Source organism: Benincasa hispida, chromosome 6 (assembly GCF_027475165.1).
Source record: "Benincasa hispida cultivar pf3 chromosome 6, pf3_genome.v1.1, whole genome shotgun sequence".
NCBI lineage: Eukaryota > Viridiplantae > Streptophyta > Magnoliopsida > Cucurbitales > Cucurbitaceae > Benincasa > Benincasa hispida.
Window position 1 is genome coordinate 17,334,155 of NC_143483.1, and position 18,758 is coordinate 17,352,912.

The 18,758-nt window shown below is 29.9% G+C and overlaps 1 protein-coding gene across 1 annotated transcript; it reads right to left on the reverse strand.

Moving 5' to 3' along the window:
• Nucleotides 1–3,794: 3,794 nt before the first annotated feature.
• On the reverse strand, nt 3,795–5,085 carry LOC120079551 (uncharacterized). The gene has a single exon (XM_039033772.2). It carries the CDS (start codon nt 4,742–4,744, stop codon nt 3,887–3,889), a length of 858 nt encoding a protein of 285 aa, XP_038889700.1. The 5' UTR covers nt 4,745–5,085; the 3' UTR covers nt 3,795–3,886.
• Nucleotides 5,086–18,758: the final 13,673 nt, after the last annotated feature.

Here is an 18,758-nt window from a genome sequence, read left to right on the forward strand (position 1 = left end):
ACAAGTTTTCACTTTTCAAAATTAACACTCTGAGAACTCGTCAAAATTTAAAAAGATTATGTAATATTTAGAAAACTTGATAGTATATTGGTGTTACCTGTTTGGGATTTAAAGCCCAAAACAATCAACTTAGAAAAAGTTTAATTTTTATGTAAATATCGTTGGCCAATCTCGAGCTAGATGGATCGAGAAAAACTATTTATAATGGGTTCTTAAAAACAAGTGCTAGTTTTGAGAGATTAAAACTTTAGGAGGTCATTTTTGACAATTTTCTGACTTTATGGGTTGGATTATTAATGAGATATTGCTTTGTGTGTTTGTTTTTTTAATTATTATTTTAAAGTATATTAGGAGTGATAGATTCAAATCATAGACCTCATAGTCGCAAAAATATACTATTTGCAAAACTCATTTATGCTCGTTTTGGCAATTGCTTTGTAGAATTGTTTGATGTAGTTGTAATTTCATGTAATTCGTCAAGGTTAAGTCTACAGTATACTCTGAAATCATCCATAAAAATTCAATATGCCTCAAAAATAAGGACAATTTTAAGGTGACGTTTATATAGAGACTATTTCTTATAAAACAGTTACATGAAAATATATTTCTTGGTCTTTTATATATTGTAAAATTTGAAGAAAACAATGCTATTTTATACAGCCTCTAAAAAGAATATTTTATACTATTTTAATTTTTATTAAATATATGATTGTAGAATAAGTTGCAACATATTTGAGTTAGGCAATTAATTAATGACAGTTTGCCATTAAATTGTATTTTATATATGCATGAAGACAATTCAGGGAATTCTTTAGGGAGCTGGTTGATGTCTCCTCCCATTTTCCCATGTCTTTGGATATTTTATTCTATAGTTGACTATTAAAACACATCGAAAATTTCAATCCCAAAAATATCAATCTAAATCTTTAATCAATAATTATACTAATTTAAACTTTGAACTTTCATAAGTATTAACAGTTTAAATCCTAATTTTTTAAGTATATCAATTTACACATTTTCTTAGATTTAGTTTGAAAAGTATCAGTGGAGAATTTTTTTCAACTATACTTATAACTTGTTATAAGTAAATTAATTTAGAATTTTTATTAGAATTATATTTGAAAATTGTCAATGTATTAATTCTTGTATGTGTGTAGACTTCTTCAAATATCGATTTAATAAATTAAACTATTATAATTTGAATGGACAGTTTTTAAAGAAATAATACTTGAGAGACTGAATTTAATCGTTTATGTAAATTTAGATGTTTAATTGATAAAATTACAAGGCTTACCCGATGTTTATGGTTTAAATTTGTATCATTATTAGTTTAATGTTTAAATTGATGCAACTCTGTTTAGGTTATAAATTGGTATTTGCTCCGGTTAAAAACTAAATATATGCCAACTCTTTTGAACCTATTAGTTTCTTTTCCCTTTTCTTCTTTCTTTCTTTTAAATTATTTTTATTGTTTATTTATTAAATCAGTCCTTAGGATTTGTCTCATTTTGTTTTTTAGGTTTCTGACTTAAAAGATTTTTTTAGTTTTATTTTTGTTTGGTCTATACATTTCATAATGTTACATTTTCATCATTTTTATTTTTCATAAGTGCCACTTTCAATTTTTATTGTTAATTTTTGTTAATTAATTTAAAAGAACTAAATTAATTTTCACTGACTTTTCCTTAAAATTAAAACTAATTAAAAATGCACATTATATGTCTTAAATTAGTCAATTGAAAGTTAGCATCAAATACTAAATTGAGAATTAGTAAAAATTTGAGAATAAATGTAAATGTTCGAAATCTAGAGATTAAAGGATAACAAACTAAAAAAAACTTTAAGGGTAAAAATGTAATATTTTGAAATCTAGGGAACTTCTAAACATTAAACAATAAATATAGGAGTAAAAGTTTAATGTTTTGAAACATAGGGACCAAATGGAAACGAGCACATTGATGGAAGTTTTTTTTTTAATATTTATTTACGTACTTTTTATAATTATATTTTTTTAAAAAAATTGACATGAAGCTTTTCACTATTTAAATTGTTTGAGTTGAAAGGGTAAAAAAGTCTTGTTATTTTGAACATTTTTAATACGTTAAGCCAATATGCCATATTTCCAATTATTATCGAACTAACTTGTATTTTGGGGTGGATGCATAACAATCAATTGTAAATTGAAAATGTCACTTTGAAAAAATGTGATATCAAATATTTTGACTCTGAATTGTAATACCAAGAACCTTTGAAAATTTTGTTCTTAAATAGTTTTAAGTTTTTGCTTTCGATGTTCTTTAAGAAATTCCTAATAAAATAGAATAACAACCAAATACGTTTGAATTGGTATTTATAAAGTAATACTTTGGGAAATTTTAACCTTAATCAAGTCATTTGTGAGAATATACTTACCAAAAAAAAAAAAAAAAACTTTTAAGAACTATTTTTAAATCTGTCACGATGTTGAAAGTGTGTCATGGAGAGGGACAAGACTCAAAAGGTTTTATTATTTTACGATATACTTATATATATTTCACTTGCGTATAATAATGATACTAAATTTTTATCGACAAGTAGATAGTTTTATCAATATCTTCACATTTGTATGGGTTGACGACATTTCTATCATATATATATCTTAAAAATATTCCATTTCCCATTTTTTGATAAATTTTATTTATTGATAAAATCTTATATGAATTATATATATATAGTTGCGGTCTAGAATCTTTATTAAGAGAGATTAGTTTAAAGTTTTACAAAAATATTAAAAATTACAAATTAAGTTTATGAACTTTTAATTTTGTATTTTATAAATTTTTAAACTTTCAATGTAATGTCAAAACTAAATTTATGTTTTAATCTTAAAAACTGATGTTTTGTTAAATATATTTTAATTTAGTGCACAATTAAATTTGTTGCATATCTAAATGTGTTGTCATGGTCAATATAATAGTAAAAGAAAAAAGAGAGAGAGAGAAGATTATTTGATCAAAGTTGGTCTAATGAGGGGTTTGAGCATCCTACCATTGTGCTGAGTCATTTTGATAACTAGAATGATTTTTTTTTTAAAGGATATAATCTTTTCACATGGGATTTTATAATTAATGATTTACTCTCACGTATAAAATCTAATATTTTGCTTACGTTAGAGCGCACTAACGCGTATCACGTTACGAATGACCGATTCTATCATAGTTCTAACGCAACGGTCATCTCTATCACGATCATCATTCTTCTCATGCGTTAGTGCACTCCAGCATAAACAAATTATTAGATTTCATACGTTTGTGGGGGACGAAACATTAATCATATAGACCCTTGTGAAAAGGTCATATGTACAAAAATCTTTATAAAATGAATAGATAATATTACGTTTTGCTTCAATTTGATCCCTATGTTTCAAGATTTACACTCTTAAACTCGATTTTTACTAAATACTCACTTTTTGTCAGTTAATTTATGTTAATAAATAAAAAATCGTTAAAAAATTATAATTGAAAAAGTTTCACCATCTTTATCACTTTTAAAACTAAATTTAAAATTTTACTTCATAATTATTTTTAATTAACTAATAGATATTGATGTCAATGATTGAAAGTGAATATTTAAAATTAAAGATAAAAATATAAAATTTTGAAATTCAGGGACCAAATTGAAACAAAACTCAAATCTCAAAGGTAAAATTGTAACATTTTAAAATTTAGAGACTAAATTGTAATAAAACTCGAACTTAAAAACTAAAAGCGTAACATATTAGAATTCGGAGATCAAATAAAAATTAGAGAAAAATGTAGGGACTAAAAAGGAATTATTCCAAAATAATATACGACCATCCTCATGTAAAAATCCACAAATAACAAAACCAACTTTCTACGTTCCAAACTCACACGACTGAAATGGGCCTGAAGGACGCTTTTACGGCGCCGTTTTGATCGCTGCTGCTACTACACCCTATTACCATAGCCCTAAGAATTTTCTTCCATAGCGCTTGAACCGTCGTCTTCTTCCCATTGCTTCTTCCTGCGGCCACTTTCCTCTCCTCCGACGGCCGGAACATCGCCGTCCGACTACTCCGCCGTTGCCTCGTCCTCATCTCACTCAGTTCCATCTCCTTCGGAAACCTCGCACTACCAAACAGAAACACGAACCAACGCGATTTCGCCGGCGACGGTTGCAGTATCATCGCTCTCTCCTCCGGTAACTCACATTTCTCCAATTTCCACCTTCTCTTCCGTTTTACATACTCTGGATTCTTCGGCAATGAAATCGAAAATGGATCGAAGCTTTTAATTCCTCCTCTCGTCGTTCTCGTATAACCGATCTCACGACTATCAATTACAGACGATTTCTTACCGTTGAACGAGTGAGATTTCGTTTGAATTAGGCAATTCTTTTCTGAAATTTTCTCTGATGTAATTCTTCCTTTGTTTTGTGAATCGTTTGGCTGTTTGTAGGGAATCAATTTCCCGCAGAAGATTATGTTATCAGATCCTGAATAAGTTGAATTAGAAACAGAGAAATCGTCGCTGAAAAACTCGAAGAACGTATCTTCATTATCAAACGAAGCGCTCTGATCATCATCCGGCTTGGAGTAATCATCGCAATTTGATTCATCGCTGTAAATTGGAAGGTCGCACAGAGAGAGCGTTTCCACAGCTTCTTCTTCATCATGTTGATATGGATCTTCAGTGATGATGGAGGTATCTTCTTCTCTGTTGTAAGATTCTTTAGCTACAATCATTTCTGAGTTCGTAATTTCTGCTAATTCGAATGCAAATTGAAACTGATAGGTGATCAAGAATTTGAAATTGAAGATAGAAGATGAAAACTAGAAAGAAAAATCATTGAAGATTATGGAGGAAAAATAATTGAAATTCATAGGTTTTAAATAAAATTTAAATTTGCTTGGGTTTTTTTTTATAGATAGGAAAGTGAAGAGTATTTTATTGGTGGTGTTAATGCTGGCCTTCTAGAAGGGCAGACGGAGAAAGAGATTTTAAATGCAGTGGCGGACTATGTTCTCCTGATGGGACAATTTTTCTAGATGCTATTTTTTATCCCCCTATTTATATATAATTAAATTAGGTTTAAATACGAACTATCTTTCTTTTTGGTTCGCTATGGTGCATGTATTTTTAACTTTGGTTCAAACGAAGGGACGAGAAATGAATCAAAGTAGAAAATTAGGGATCGTTATGATCATTTTCAAAATTGCGAGATTAAAATGAACCGAAGTGAGGGGTCAAATGACCATTTTAAAAGTATAGTATATAGACCAAAATGAACTAAAGGTAGCGGCATACATGGGTTTGGTTGAGAGAGTTTTTTGAATCAACCCGAAAATTTGGATTGGTTGGGTTGACTACTTGAAATAAGTGAATAGTATCTCTAACCCAACATTTAAAATTTGAGTTGAGTTGGGTAATTTTGTCGGGTCATTGTTTTATTTCCCTTATTAATTTAAAATACTTAAATTTATCTACAATGCATAAGTAATAACTAAAGTCTTATAAAATACACATGTTTAAATCCCAAATATTTGGATATATATTACAAACTTTAAACAAAAAAACATTGTAATGATCATATTAAAAGTTCTAAATTCTAAATGTTAAAATATAATATATATAATTTGAATTGGGTTGGGTCAACTTGAAAAAAATATTCAATTCGAGAATCAATTCAACTAGATGAAAATAGAAAAAATTTAACTCAACCCAAGAGCAAAACTAACCTGACTCAACTGTAGGTAGTCTGGATTATTCGGGTTTTGAGTCATTTGAATATCGCTAACTAAAGTAAAAAAGTATAGTATTTAAGTCATTTAGTTACTAGTTTAATAACTTAACTTTAAAGTTAAAACGTCAATTTCTTGGAAGTTCATAGTAAATATCGTTACAATTTAAAGTTTCATTGAAAATCTGCATAAATATTTGGGGCAGAATTATATATTTAGGCATAATTTAAGACGCTAACAAATTGAGTAGAAAAATAAGTTATATATGTCTAGTAGTTAAGAAGTTAAATCAAAGTCCTTTGTTTGATTCAAGAATCGATGTTGAATTGATTCAATGTTGCAGAATTTTAGAGAATTTGAAAATATTGAAATAAATTCAATTTCTGACTTCGGCCTCCACTTCTTTGTAATTTCCTTTGTCGTTTCCCTTCTTTTTCCCCCTTTTTTTCTTCGATTTTAAGTATCAATTTGGTCGCAAACACAACAGTAATTTTGTAATTTTTTAAAGGATATATATATATATATTAGATCTTGGACAAATTGCAAAAACCATCTTTGAAATATAGTGGTAGTTGTAATTATACGCTTTAAGTTTTCTATTTTAAAAATTGAACTCTCAAAGATTATATAAATGTTAAATTTGAGTCAAATTGGACCTTCCAATTTACATAATCGTACAACTTGTAATATTTATATAAGTCTAAGAGTTCAATTTTTATCTTTGTAGATTCAATTTCTACGATTATTGTATGCTTGAGGGTCCAATATTAACACTTATGGAAGATTAGGGGTAACTTTTACAATTGAAAGTTTGAGGGTGTAATTGCAACTATCACTCGGTGGTTTTTGCAATTTTCCCTAAAATGGTTATTGAATTGACTCAAAACTGGTGAAGAACTTCTGCTTCTTATTTCATTCCAAGTAAAACGAGGAAAGGGACGGAAGTTCAAGAAAATTTCATTTTTGGTGTATGTAATTAATTCAATTGTTCTTTTTGTCTGCATATATATATAAAAAAAAATCATTTTTATTTTCTTATTGATGTTACACCATAATTGTCATAGATACCACTTTTACATCTGTATTACAACATTTAAAAATTATTACAAATAAAGCTAGTTGTATAAATGAAATTCAAGCTCAAAATAATAGAATTTGTAGTACAAGGATAAAATAATTGCATATCTTGAACAACAAATGGTAAAAGATTAAAACGCCACGTCTAGCCATCATTCTACTCGCTTCTTCCCGATTTTCTCAAATTGAAAGCTATCACTGATAGCAAATAACAGCTATTAGTGATAGCCATTTGCTATCAAGTGTAGTTTTTAATTTGAGAAATATTAATACAATATTGAAATATTAGTTTTTAATTTGCTATTAGTTATCAGTGACCATCATTGATACACTTTCATCCATTAGAATGAACCTTGAAATATTGACGGTTAAGATTATTAGTTGACTATCAATGATAGACTTTTATAAATAGTCATCAATATTGAAAGAAAATCTAACAACTTTGAAAGATTGAGTTCTACTAGTGATGAAAAACTATTTGTGACCATCGTTGATAAACTTTCATAAATGACTATCAACTTTGAAAGATTAACAGAGTAATTATCACTAATAATCTTCTATCGTGACTATCATTAATAGCAACTACCAATTACTATCATTGATTGACTTTCATTAATTAGAATCAACTTTGATATACTAACATTTAAGGCTAGCATGATAGACTTCTATAACTAATTATGAACTTTCAAATAAACTAGATATATAGATTTCACTAACTTTTATCACCGATATCACTAATATCACTTATGTCGTGGTTATCAATGATATCTTTTTTCACTGATAACATCACTGATAAGATGCTATTAATGATCTCGTTGATATCATGTTATCAATGATCTCATTTATATCATATTATCAATGATAGCTCTCTATCAGTGATAACATATTATCAGTGGTAGTTTCTAATGCCGATAACATGCTATCAGTGGTAGTTTCTATTATCTAGCTTCTATTAATGATAGCTACTGACCACCTTATTGTCTTTTTCCTTGTCCTTTCCAAGTATTCGTACGATCTCTTTTCTTTTCGATACCTCTCAAGGACACTTTTTTAAAAACAACGCAGAACCAAACCAAACCCTTATTCTTCATTCGATTTTATAAACAAATATTATGATACACAAATTCACAAATATTTCAATTTGTGCCATTCATTTTGGGTCATCTATGCCATGTTTTTCAAGTTTATTTCTAAGGAATATTCAAACATATAACAGTAATTATACTATCATTTGGAAAAATAGCAAACGACAAGATTCTTTTGAATTATGGCAAAATGCCTCCATTGCACGTGATGTGTTTTTTTTAGTTAATCCTAAAATGCCCCCAATAATATTTTGTATTACACCGTAATTAAATTTTGCTCTTCCTATATTACAGTCTACAAAATCTCCCCTATTTGTTTGAAACTTTGAGATAATATCAAATATTCAAATCTCATATTATTCTTATTGTTTCGATTCTTCCATTCTTTTCCTTTCTTTTTTTTTTTTTTCTTTTTTTTTTATTTATTTATTTCAAATCTTATATCATCCTTATTATTTCATTTGACCTTTTATTTTATAAATTTATTTTGCTTCTTCTTCTTTGATATCTCAAATTAGTGAAGACCATTGCGACGACACTCCCGATTCGCTTTCTTTCCCGGAGTTATTACCCTAAATACTTCTTGAAAACTTCTTTTGTAGAGGAGTTTATTTTCTTAGAGTGCAGTCATAATACATTTTAATGCTCCAAATTATTCTTCGTCGTTTCTTTTATAAACACCAAAGAAAATCTTGATAGTGAGAAGTATTTGTTTTTCTTAATCGATTTTTGCAAATTAGGATTGAAGTTGTTATTGTTGTGATTCTTCAACGTATAGATATCGTATCACATATCGTATCACGCTTTGAACTCATACTATGAGAGATTAAGATGAAGCAACAATTTTTTAGACTCGACAGGAAAAAATGCGATGGAGGCTTGATGAAACAAAATAGAGATGGTGAATTCGAAATCAGAATAACTAATGGATAATTGTTTTTGTATTCTCAATAATTTCAGTCATTTATTTCACAAAACTATCAACTCTCCAGTTAGTAGTCATTATTTACTTCTTTATTTTGTTGTTCATCAATTTTTCTTCAACAACATATTAAAATTACAATGTAATTAACTAATGAATAATGATTTTAAAAAACTTATTATTTGCTTCTTTCTTTTCCTTTTATAAGGTGTAATACCGTTTTAATAAACCTCTATTAATGGAAGAGGGAAATTGGGTTGTATAGCATCATACCATTTTTACAAGGTGTAATACTTTTTTGCTTCTTTCTTTTCTTTCTCCATTTTTTTAATCAATATCAAAATCTTTCTTTTGAAACTTCACTCTACTCCAATTTTTGATTTATGCTTTCTTCTTCTTTTTTTTTTTTTTTTTCTTCTTTTTTCTTTTAATGTTATCTTATTTTCAAATATCACTTTTATCTTATTTTTTTGTTTTCCTATTTAATTTTTGTTTTTTCCTTTATAATCATAAAACTTTTTGAGGATTTACTATATTTAACTGAGAATTTGTGTTTATTATTTCCGATTTTGAAGTAAGTATCATCCATCCACCATTTTTTTTCAAGTATTTATATAGAGTTTTAGTTCTAGATTATAAATACACAATAATTATGTTGTTGTCATACAGTAATTAGTATTGTTTAATGGTCAGAATACCTATTTATGGTATGTTCCAATTGGTATACTATGAAAAACAATCGGGAAAGGTTTGATCCATTTTTCTATATTAAGTTTTTATTTATTGGGTTTCTTATTTTCAGCTTTTGATTTACCATTTAATTAAGATTTAGTTAGTTAGTTACAACCTAATTTAGGGGAAAGAATCTTTTTTGGTTAGCATTAAAAGATCCGAGTATTTTTTAAAGTAATGTATCAAAGATGAGGGTATTTATGACATTTATAAATTATTAATAAATTATTTATTTAATGAATTTGCTTCAAAACCTATTTGTCATATCTTCAAATGAAACCTTAAAAATCGTGATTCCTCTTGTTAGTCCTATTTCTATAGACATCGTACTCTTATGTCGTTCGCATTTCTCATTTTTTGAAAAATAAACTAGTTTAATAACTATTCTCGTTTATTATTTCAAACTTTTAAGAAATATTTCTAAAAATGGTGCATTGTAGACTAAAAAAATAGTTTTTTTCAAATTCGTTTTCATTTGCTATTTATATTTAATGTTTTGTTATAATAATCAAATTTGATGATTAACTTATTGGATAATTTCAAGTCTTGGATACGAAACTCAACTTCATAATTCTTATAAGAAAAAAAAGAAAAAATATTAAAGAAAATTAAAAAAAAAAGAAAGGAAGCAAAAATTAGAGAAAAGAAAGAAAATAAAAAAAGAAAGGGAAGAAGCAAAAACCCTAGGAAAGAAAAAAAAAACTAGAAGCAAAAATAGAGAAATAAAAAAAAAAAGAAAACAAATGTCCTTACAAATATAGGAAAATCTATCAATGGTAGAGTACCATCAATAATATAGGGTCTGTTTGGATTGACCAAAAGAAAAAAAAAAAGTTTTTCAAAGAGTCATTTTTATTTTAACTATTTTGATAAAAATTGTTTAAAAATTTTATTTGAAAGTGTTCCAAAATTAAACATTTAAAAAGCCAAAACAAATACACCAATAATCTATCACTCACAGATATTTGTTAATACTTTAGACTTAGTTGTTACATTTTTCATCAAAATTTTGATTTTCATCTTCAATGATCAAAATAAAAAAGGAAAGAACAATTTTTTTTTTTAAAAATAAATCTCTCATTTTTTTAGAGAAAAAAAACATATCCCAATTTATTAAATACAAACTTGTATTATTGATTATGGTGTTGTTTTCATTCGTTACCAAAATTATTTTTAGTCACCGATTTTATTATTATTTTTTTATTATTATTATCATTATTATTTGTTGGGTCTAGCAAATCCTTATAGTTTTATCTATTTTATTTGTAATCCTCATTTGACTTTTTTTTTTTTTTTTTTCTAATTAAACTCTAAATTTATTGATTGCCATATAAATATTATCCTAAAATAGTAATAAATATATTTTTATATTAATTTGAGGTTTGAAGTTCGAATTCTCCTACCTTATTGTAGTTTAGAATATATATATAAGTTTTCATTTTTCATCGATATAAATTAAATAGGAAGTTTAATGGAAAAATGAAGTTTATAAAGGGTTGAAAAATTAGAAGTCAAAACATCACAATATAATAAAAAGATCATTAGGGATCAAAATGGAAAATTGATAATAATTCTATATTAAGAAAAGATGGAGTTTAGTTGGAAGCATGCAAAGAACTAATTATTGGTTAATTATTTAAAATTAATTAAACTGTTGGTGCTAGTTTTGGGCATGTTAATATTTTTAAAAGATTCCAACTGTTGTGTAGTAAGTGATAAAATATATCTTATTGGTTCTCAAATTTTGAAGAATATATGTGTTTGGTCTATAAATTTTAAAAATGTATCGTTTTAGTCTTCAAATTTATAAAATAGACTCATTTGGTCATCGAGTTTTCAAGATGTACATTTTTAGTCATTGAATTTTTAAAAACATGTTTAAAAAGTCATTCAAATAACTTTATATTATTATTTTGAATAGTTATATTACATTTTAAATTAGAAGAATAATTTTTAAAAATCACATCATCTCTAAAACTATATTTTTTAATTTTAAATATCATATAGTTTTTTTAAAAAATCAAACAAAATATACCCAAGGACCTTATAAAGCTATTTTTATAATCTTGGGGACTATAAATGTACATTTTGAAAACTTAGGAACCAAATAGATATATTTTTATAAACATGGGGACTAAAAAGATACATTTTTAAAACTCAGGGAGCAAATGCACACATTCTTCAAAACTTGGGACTAAAAAGATAATTTTTCCTTAATTTAAGCATAATAAAATTAATATTCAAGGATTTGGAGCTATTGAGTATTTATATAGTAGTGAAAGAAAGTAAAATATTATTGAATATTGAAATACAAAAATAAATTTAATTGAGTAGAATAAATTCATGGTTAAAAACTTCAAATTGCATTGAAACCATCAAATTAGATAATGTTTTATGTACAAGCTCAACATATATGAAAGCTAAATGTATGGTTTCTTCAATTTGAATGAGTTATGTTTGATTTTGGTCAAGTAACAACTACATTGAGTTAAATTATATTTATTTGATTTATTTTGTATTTTGGAGAGTTATGTTACTAAGTTGCTAGCCTAAAAATACCTACTTATTTTTTCATTTGTATCATTTCATTCAAAATTGAAGATTTCTCTCATTTATTGTTTATTGTTTTTTTTTAATCTTGAATTGAGTTTGGAACAAATATCTAAGAGTTCTTCTAGATCCGTGTAGTTCGAGGTTACAATTCTATTGGAATTAATCATTAGTATCCTATCGAGACGATCGTTGTAGTCTGCTTGCAGCCTGTGTAGAGTAAATAATTGTATTAAGGACAACCCTTTATTAGAAGCGCATCTCGACTACCTATTGATTTTCTACAAGATATTGAGGTTTTTATAAGTTATTGGTTTCAATTTATAAGCCTTATTATACCATCTGACTTGCTTTTGAGTTTAAATCTTATTATTGTATATACTATGTGTAATGTCTAATTGAGGTATAATTAGTTTACTAGTAGATTAAATTCCTCAGTATGACCAATCCCCATCATTTTGGATTTGAAAATAGGATCTCATCTCTTTTTTAAAATCTCATATCCTATTATGATAATTTGTTTGTTTGTTTGTTTGGTCTCTCTCTTTCACAAAAAGCCCCTCCCTTCTCGTCTCTCTTGCTTCACTTTCATATCGAGCTCAAGCCATGAATAGTGTCGTCGAACTGTAGGTTGTCACTGCTCATCTTGCCGATCATAGGTTGTGTCAATTGTCCTCTTATTGCCATCTACACTCCCTTACAAATGGAGAGAAAAGGTATGTGGAAATACTTTCTTATTACTTTCGCTTATTGTATTTACATACTTCAAGTTCCTTTTATAGAAGAACTTGTTAGTTTGCTTGACTAACTAACAGCTGGAAAATACAAATAAACTCAAACAGAATCTTAACTGTTGTAACAAATAAATTGTTATAACAGAATGTAACAAATAAATTGTTGTAACTAATAAACAGAATGTAACTGTTTTACTGTTGATACTCCCTCGCAAGTTGGACGATGAATGTCAATGATGCCCAACTTGGATACTAGTTTAGACAAAACAGATGTAGGCAATGCTTTAGTGAACATGTCTACGAGTTGTTGACTAGATTGGATAGGGAGAACTTTAAGGAACCCATCAGCTATCTTATCCCGAACAAAATGACAATCAATTTCTATGTGTTTTGTCCTCTCATGAAACATTGGATTAGAGGCAATGGAAATAGCAGCTTAATTGCCACAGAATACAGTAATGGGCATTAGGATCTTAACCTGAAGATCTTTGAGGAGTTGAGAGATCCACATTGATTCACTAGTAACTGAGGCTAGTGCCCTGTACTCTGCTTCTGCAGAAGATCTAGAAACGGTGGCTTGTTTCTTTGATTTCCATGATATGATAGATGCCCCTAGGAATATGTAGAAACCAGTAATGGATCTTCTAGTATCAGGACATGATCCCCAATCAGCATCCACAAAGGCTTTTAAATGAAAGGAAGTGATAGGGCTGATTAAAATGCCTTGTCAAGAGACCGTTTTAGGTACCTGAGTAAGTGATGAGCGACATTTAAGTGAGCTTTAGTGGGGCTGTGGATGAATTGGCTTAGCCGATGAACAGTAAAGTATATGTCTGGCCGAGATATTTGAAGATATATAAGCCTGCCAATCAGTCTCCTATATCATGTGATGTCATCTGCCTTTAGAAGCTCTCCTTCATTCTTTGATAGTTTCAAATTGGGATCCATAGGAGTTGTAGCTGGTTTAGCTTCAAGCAATCCAGTATCCTTAAGTATTTGAAGGCAATATTTTCTTTGGGAAATCATGATCCCTTGTTGAGATCTGGATAATTCTAATTCTAGAAAATATTTCGCATGGCCTAAATCCTTGAGTTTGAAATGTCCTTTGAGGACTTCTTTGGCTGAGCTGATTATTTGAGGGGATGGTCCGGTTAGTAATATGTCATCTACATATACCAACAATACTACAAAATCATGTCCATGTCCTCGGGTAAAAAGAGAATAATCAAACTTGGATTGATGAAAGCCATGTGAAGATAGAGCAGCTGTAAACTTGAGAAACCATTGTCTCGAGGCTTGTTTCAGCCCATATATAGATTTGTTAAGTTTGCAGGCTAGTTTCTCACCTTTCCGTGGTACTTGTGAGGTTTGATAACCCAATGGCAAAGACTTATGCACTTCTTCAAACAAATCACCATTTAGGAAGGCATTATTGATGTCCATTTGAGTGAGTGACCAATTGTAGGATGCAGCAAGGGCGAAGAAGACTTTAACAGTGACAATTTTGGCAACAGGTGAGAAGGTGTCTGAGAAATTTATTCCTTCTTGTTGATTGTAGCCTTTTGCTACAAGTCTCGCCTTATATCTGTCAATTGTTCCATCTTGTTTGTACTTGACTTTGTAAACCCATTTACTGCCTACGGTATGATGATTCTTTGGAAGAGAGACAATAGTCCATGTATTAGTTCGTTCCATGGCTTTTATTTCCTCTGCCATAGCCTTCTTCCAAATCTGGTGGTTTGCGGCTTGGTGGTAATAGGTGGGTTCATAGATGGAAGTGACATTTAGGATGTATGTCTTATGGTTTTGGTTGTAAGTATTATATGAGAGGCATTTGTGAAGAGAAAAGGGTGATTTTCTGTGGGATGTGAGGTTACAGTGAAAGTCTTTTAGGTAAGAGGGTGGGTAATGTGCTCTCGATGACCTTCTTAGGGCTGTGGGAATGGTTGTTTGGGTGATATGATTGGTTTCTTCTGAGGTTTCAATATGAGGTTGTGAATGATCAATACCGAGGTTATCCTCACAAAAGCATTCTAAGGTATTAACAACAAGATTTTCAGTAATACCTTTGTTTTCAAAGTGATCAAATAGTGGGCTTGGTATGACGAACTGATCAATAAAATCATGTGAAATGGGCTTGTTGTCTTCTTTGACAAACTGGAATGGGAACCTTTCTTCAAAGAATAAGACATCCCTGGAGATAAAAAATATCATTTTAGTCATATCATATAGCTTATAGCCCTTTATACCTGATGGATGTCCCATGAAGACACATGGTCTTGTTCTTGGATCGAATTTAGACCTGTTGACTGTTGATGTAGAAGCATAGGCAAGGCATCCGAATGTCTTTATGAAGCCATAGTCAACAGTTTTGTTAAACAGAACAACATAGGGAGTGCTGTTGGATAGTAAAACCATAGGTGTTCTGTTGATTAAGTATGTTGCAGTGAGGACGCATTCTCCCCAAAAAGTGAGAGGAACATTGGACTGAAACATTAGGGCTCTTGCAACGTTGAGGAGGTGTTGATGTTTCCTTTCAACCACTGAATTCTGTTGAGGAGTATATGCACAGGAGAACTGATGAGTAGTTCCTGTTTTGGCAAAAAATTCTCTGAAATTTAATTCAGGAGCATTATCAGAACGAAAACTTTTGATTTTCTTTGAGAATTGAGTCTCAACAAGTTTGAAGAAACTGGGAATGACTTGTAGAATGTCACTTTTATTTTTCAAGAGATGTATCCATGTGTACCTTGATTTATCATCAACAATGGTGGCAAAGTAAGTGTGACCTGCATGTGTTCGGGTTTTAAAGGGACCCCATATATCACAGTGCACAAGGTCGAAGATATTCTCAGCAACATTATTTAAGGCAAGAAATGAAAGACGCTTCTGTTTAGCTAAAGGAGAAATGTGACAGAATTGTTTACAATTTAAGAAATCAGAAATCTCTATAATCTTTGACAATTCTTTTATTCTACTAATAGAGGGGGTGTCCCATACGATTATGCCAAGTAGTTGCAGAAGCTTTACACAAAAACACAGCAGATTCAATAGGCCAGTCAGCAGATTCAATAGACAAGTCTTTATTCTTTTCATCATTTACTTTGAGTAAGTATAGGTCACTGATTAGTTCAGCCCTCCCAATCGTTCTCGAAACTAACTTGTCCTGAATGATACACTTGGTGTTAGTAAAGGATATAGAATATCTTCCATCCTTAAGTAAAGCAGTCACTGATAGCAGGTTGTATTTGGAATCAGGAATGTATAAAACATCCTTCAATATCAACTGTTTTGCTATTAGAATGTCCCCTACATACTCAACCTTCAAACGAGCTTTAGTTGGTAGTATAATTGACATATTTTGAGTGCCGTGTAGTTCTTTAAACATAGATTTATCATGGCATATATGAGAAGAGACTCCAAAATCAATGATCCAACAAGAATCGATGAGTGAAGTAGAAAGACATGTACCTGCTATGTGGGTAGTATCTGTCTTAGGGATCTCATCAATTTGTTGAGTATTCAGGTGTGTTTGCAGCATGTTCAAGAGCTGTGAGTATTGGTCATTATTCAGACTGGCAAAGAAGGCAGACTGATTGCTCTTAGGAGCTTCTAATGGCTTTTCATTACTAGTTTGCATAGAGTTCTACGACTTTTGTTGATGAACTGAATTGTTATTTGCTAGTCTATGCCCTGGTGGATAACCATGTAGTCTATAACATTTGTCAGAAATATGACCTCTATATCCACAACTAGTGCATACTGGTCGAGTATCTTTCTTCTTAGATTTCTCAGATGTAAACCTTTTCTCAACATTAACCATTAGAGTTATACTTTCAATTGTAGGTGTGGATCCAATGGATCTTTGCCTTTCTTCTTGGATGATAAGAGAGAATACCTTGTTTATTTTTGGCAGAGGGTCGATCAATAGAATTTTTGCTCTGATTTGTGCATATGACTCGTTTAAGCCCATAAGGAATGTCATTACAAATTCTGCATTCAAGAATTCTATCATCTTCTTTGACCCTTGACAAGTACATTCATCCGTTGGTTTGTATTCAACAAGTTCTTGCCATATTGTAGTGATTTTTGCGTAATATACTTCCACTGAAAGGTTTCCTTGAGTAGTAGTTACAAGATCCTTTCTCAACTGGTATATATGTGGCCCATTGGACTGACGGTACCTTTCTTTTAATTCATCCCATATCTCTTTGACGCTTCCCCTGTAAACTAAGCTGGCAGCAATTTCTTTTGAGACTGAGTTGATAATCCACGAGGTTATCACATCATTATTATATCTCCATGCTGATTATAAGCTTCCTTTTGATGGTTTTTCAATCAGTCCAGTAATAAAACCAATCTTGTTCTTCCCTGATAATGCAAGTTTCATTGCTCTGCTCCATGAAGAGTAGTTGCTTGATCATGCAAGTGGTGTAGATACCAGATTGGTGGTTGGGATGATTGAATGATGAAGGATGAAGGGATTCATTTGGGCGTCGAGTTCCGAAGAGTTGTCGGACGTTGAACTCTTTGATGTCGTCATGATAGGATTGCACGAGGGTATTGGCGTTCGGGTGGGTTTTTAATTTTCTCTCTTGCGGAAATGCTCTGATACCATAACAAATGGAGAGAAAAGGTATGTGGAAATACTTTCTTATTACTTTCGCTTATTGTATTTACATACTTCAAGTTTCTTTTATAGAAGAACTTGTTAGTTTGCTTGACTAACTAACAGTTGGAAAATACAAACAAACTCAAACAGAATCAAATTCAAACAAAATCTTAACTGTTGTAACAAATAAATTGTTATAACAGAATGTAACAAATAAATTGTTGTAACTAATAAACAGAATGTAACTGTTTTACTGTTGATACTCCCCTATCAGTAGGTGTGGGTTTCTTTTCCTTCATCGTTTCTCTCTCATAATCGCCCCCTCTCTCCCAACACCAGTATCGCCATGGACTGCACCAACCGTTGATGATTGTCACACCTCCTCTCGTTGCTCGTCGTCTCTTGTACTCCACTAACTTTGTTGTAGCATAAAACTATACATACACCTATATATTAAGAAAATGTTATCTATATTAAAGATAACATTAATAAAAAGTTATTATATGGCAAAAATAACACGAAGAAAATGTTATTATATGGTAAAGATAGCATTAAAAATAAGTTATTATACATTAAAGATCTATTAATAACTAAAGCTATAAAATATTTTCATAGCAGTGTATATATGTTATATCTTCTTACTCTATTATAACATTCGATATAATCATATAAAAATGCTCCCAAATTTTTAATAACATGGGCGGTCACGACTTTCGAAAAAAGCTATAAAAGCTATAAAAGATTTATTATAGCATTTTTGTTAGCTATCATATTCGTTATTTCTTGTAGTGATCGATAGGTGAGTTTCTTTTCACTTCTTGTTTCTCTTTTATCGCTGTCCTTCTCTCCCATACCGTCTCTTACAAAAATACTTTAGATTTTTTTAGGCAAAAAACTCATAGAGAAGAATTACACCATAATTCATTTTTTTCTGCCCCCAATCTAATTACTTTGCAACTGAGGGTTTCTTCAACTTCAAAATTTGAATGGGGAATTTATGTTTGAAACTCAAAGAATTATGTTATAATTCATTTTTTGTATCCCAGTCCTATATTTTTGGTGTTGATAGGTGAGTTTAAACAAAAGTTTCTATTTATTTTCTTTGGTAAGTGTGTTAATAAGTTGTAATTTCTGTATTTTCCATCTAATCGTTCCATCCTCTTTTGGTGTGCTTCTCAATATTCTCATTGTTTATTTATTTTTTAGGGGTAATTGCACAATTAGCAAAACATGTTTGCAAAATTATGTTCGTGACTCATCACTGTTTTGTTTGCAGAAATGACAAAATAAGCTCAACCCATTCCAA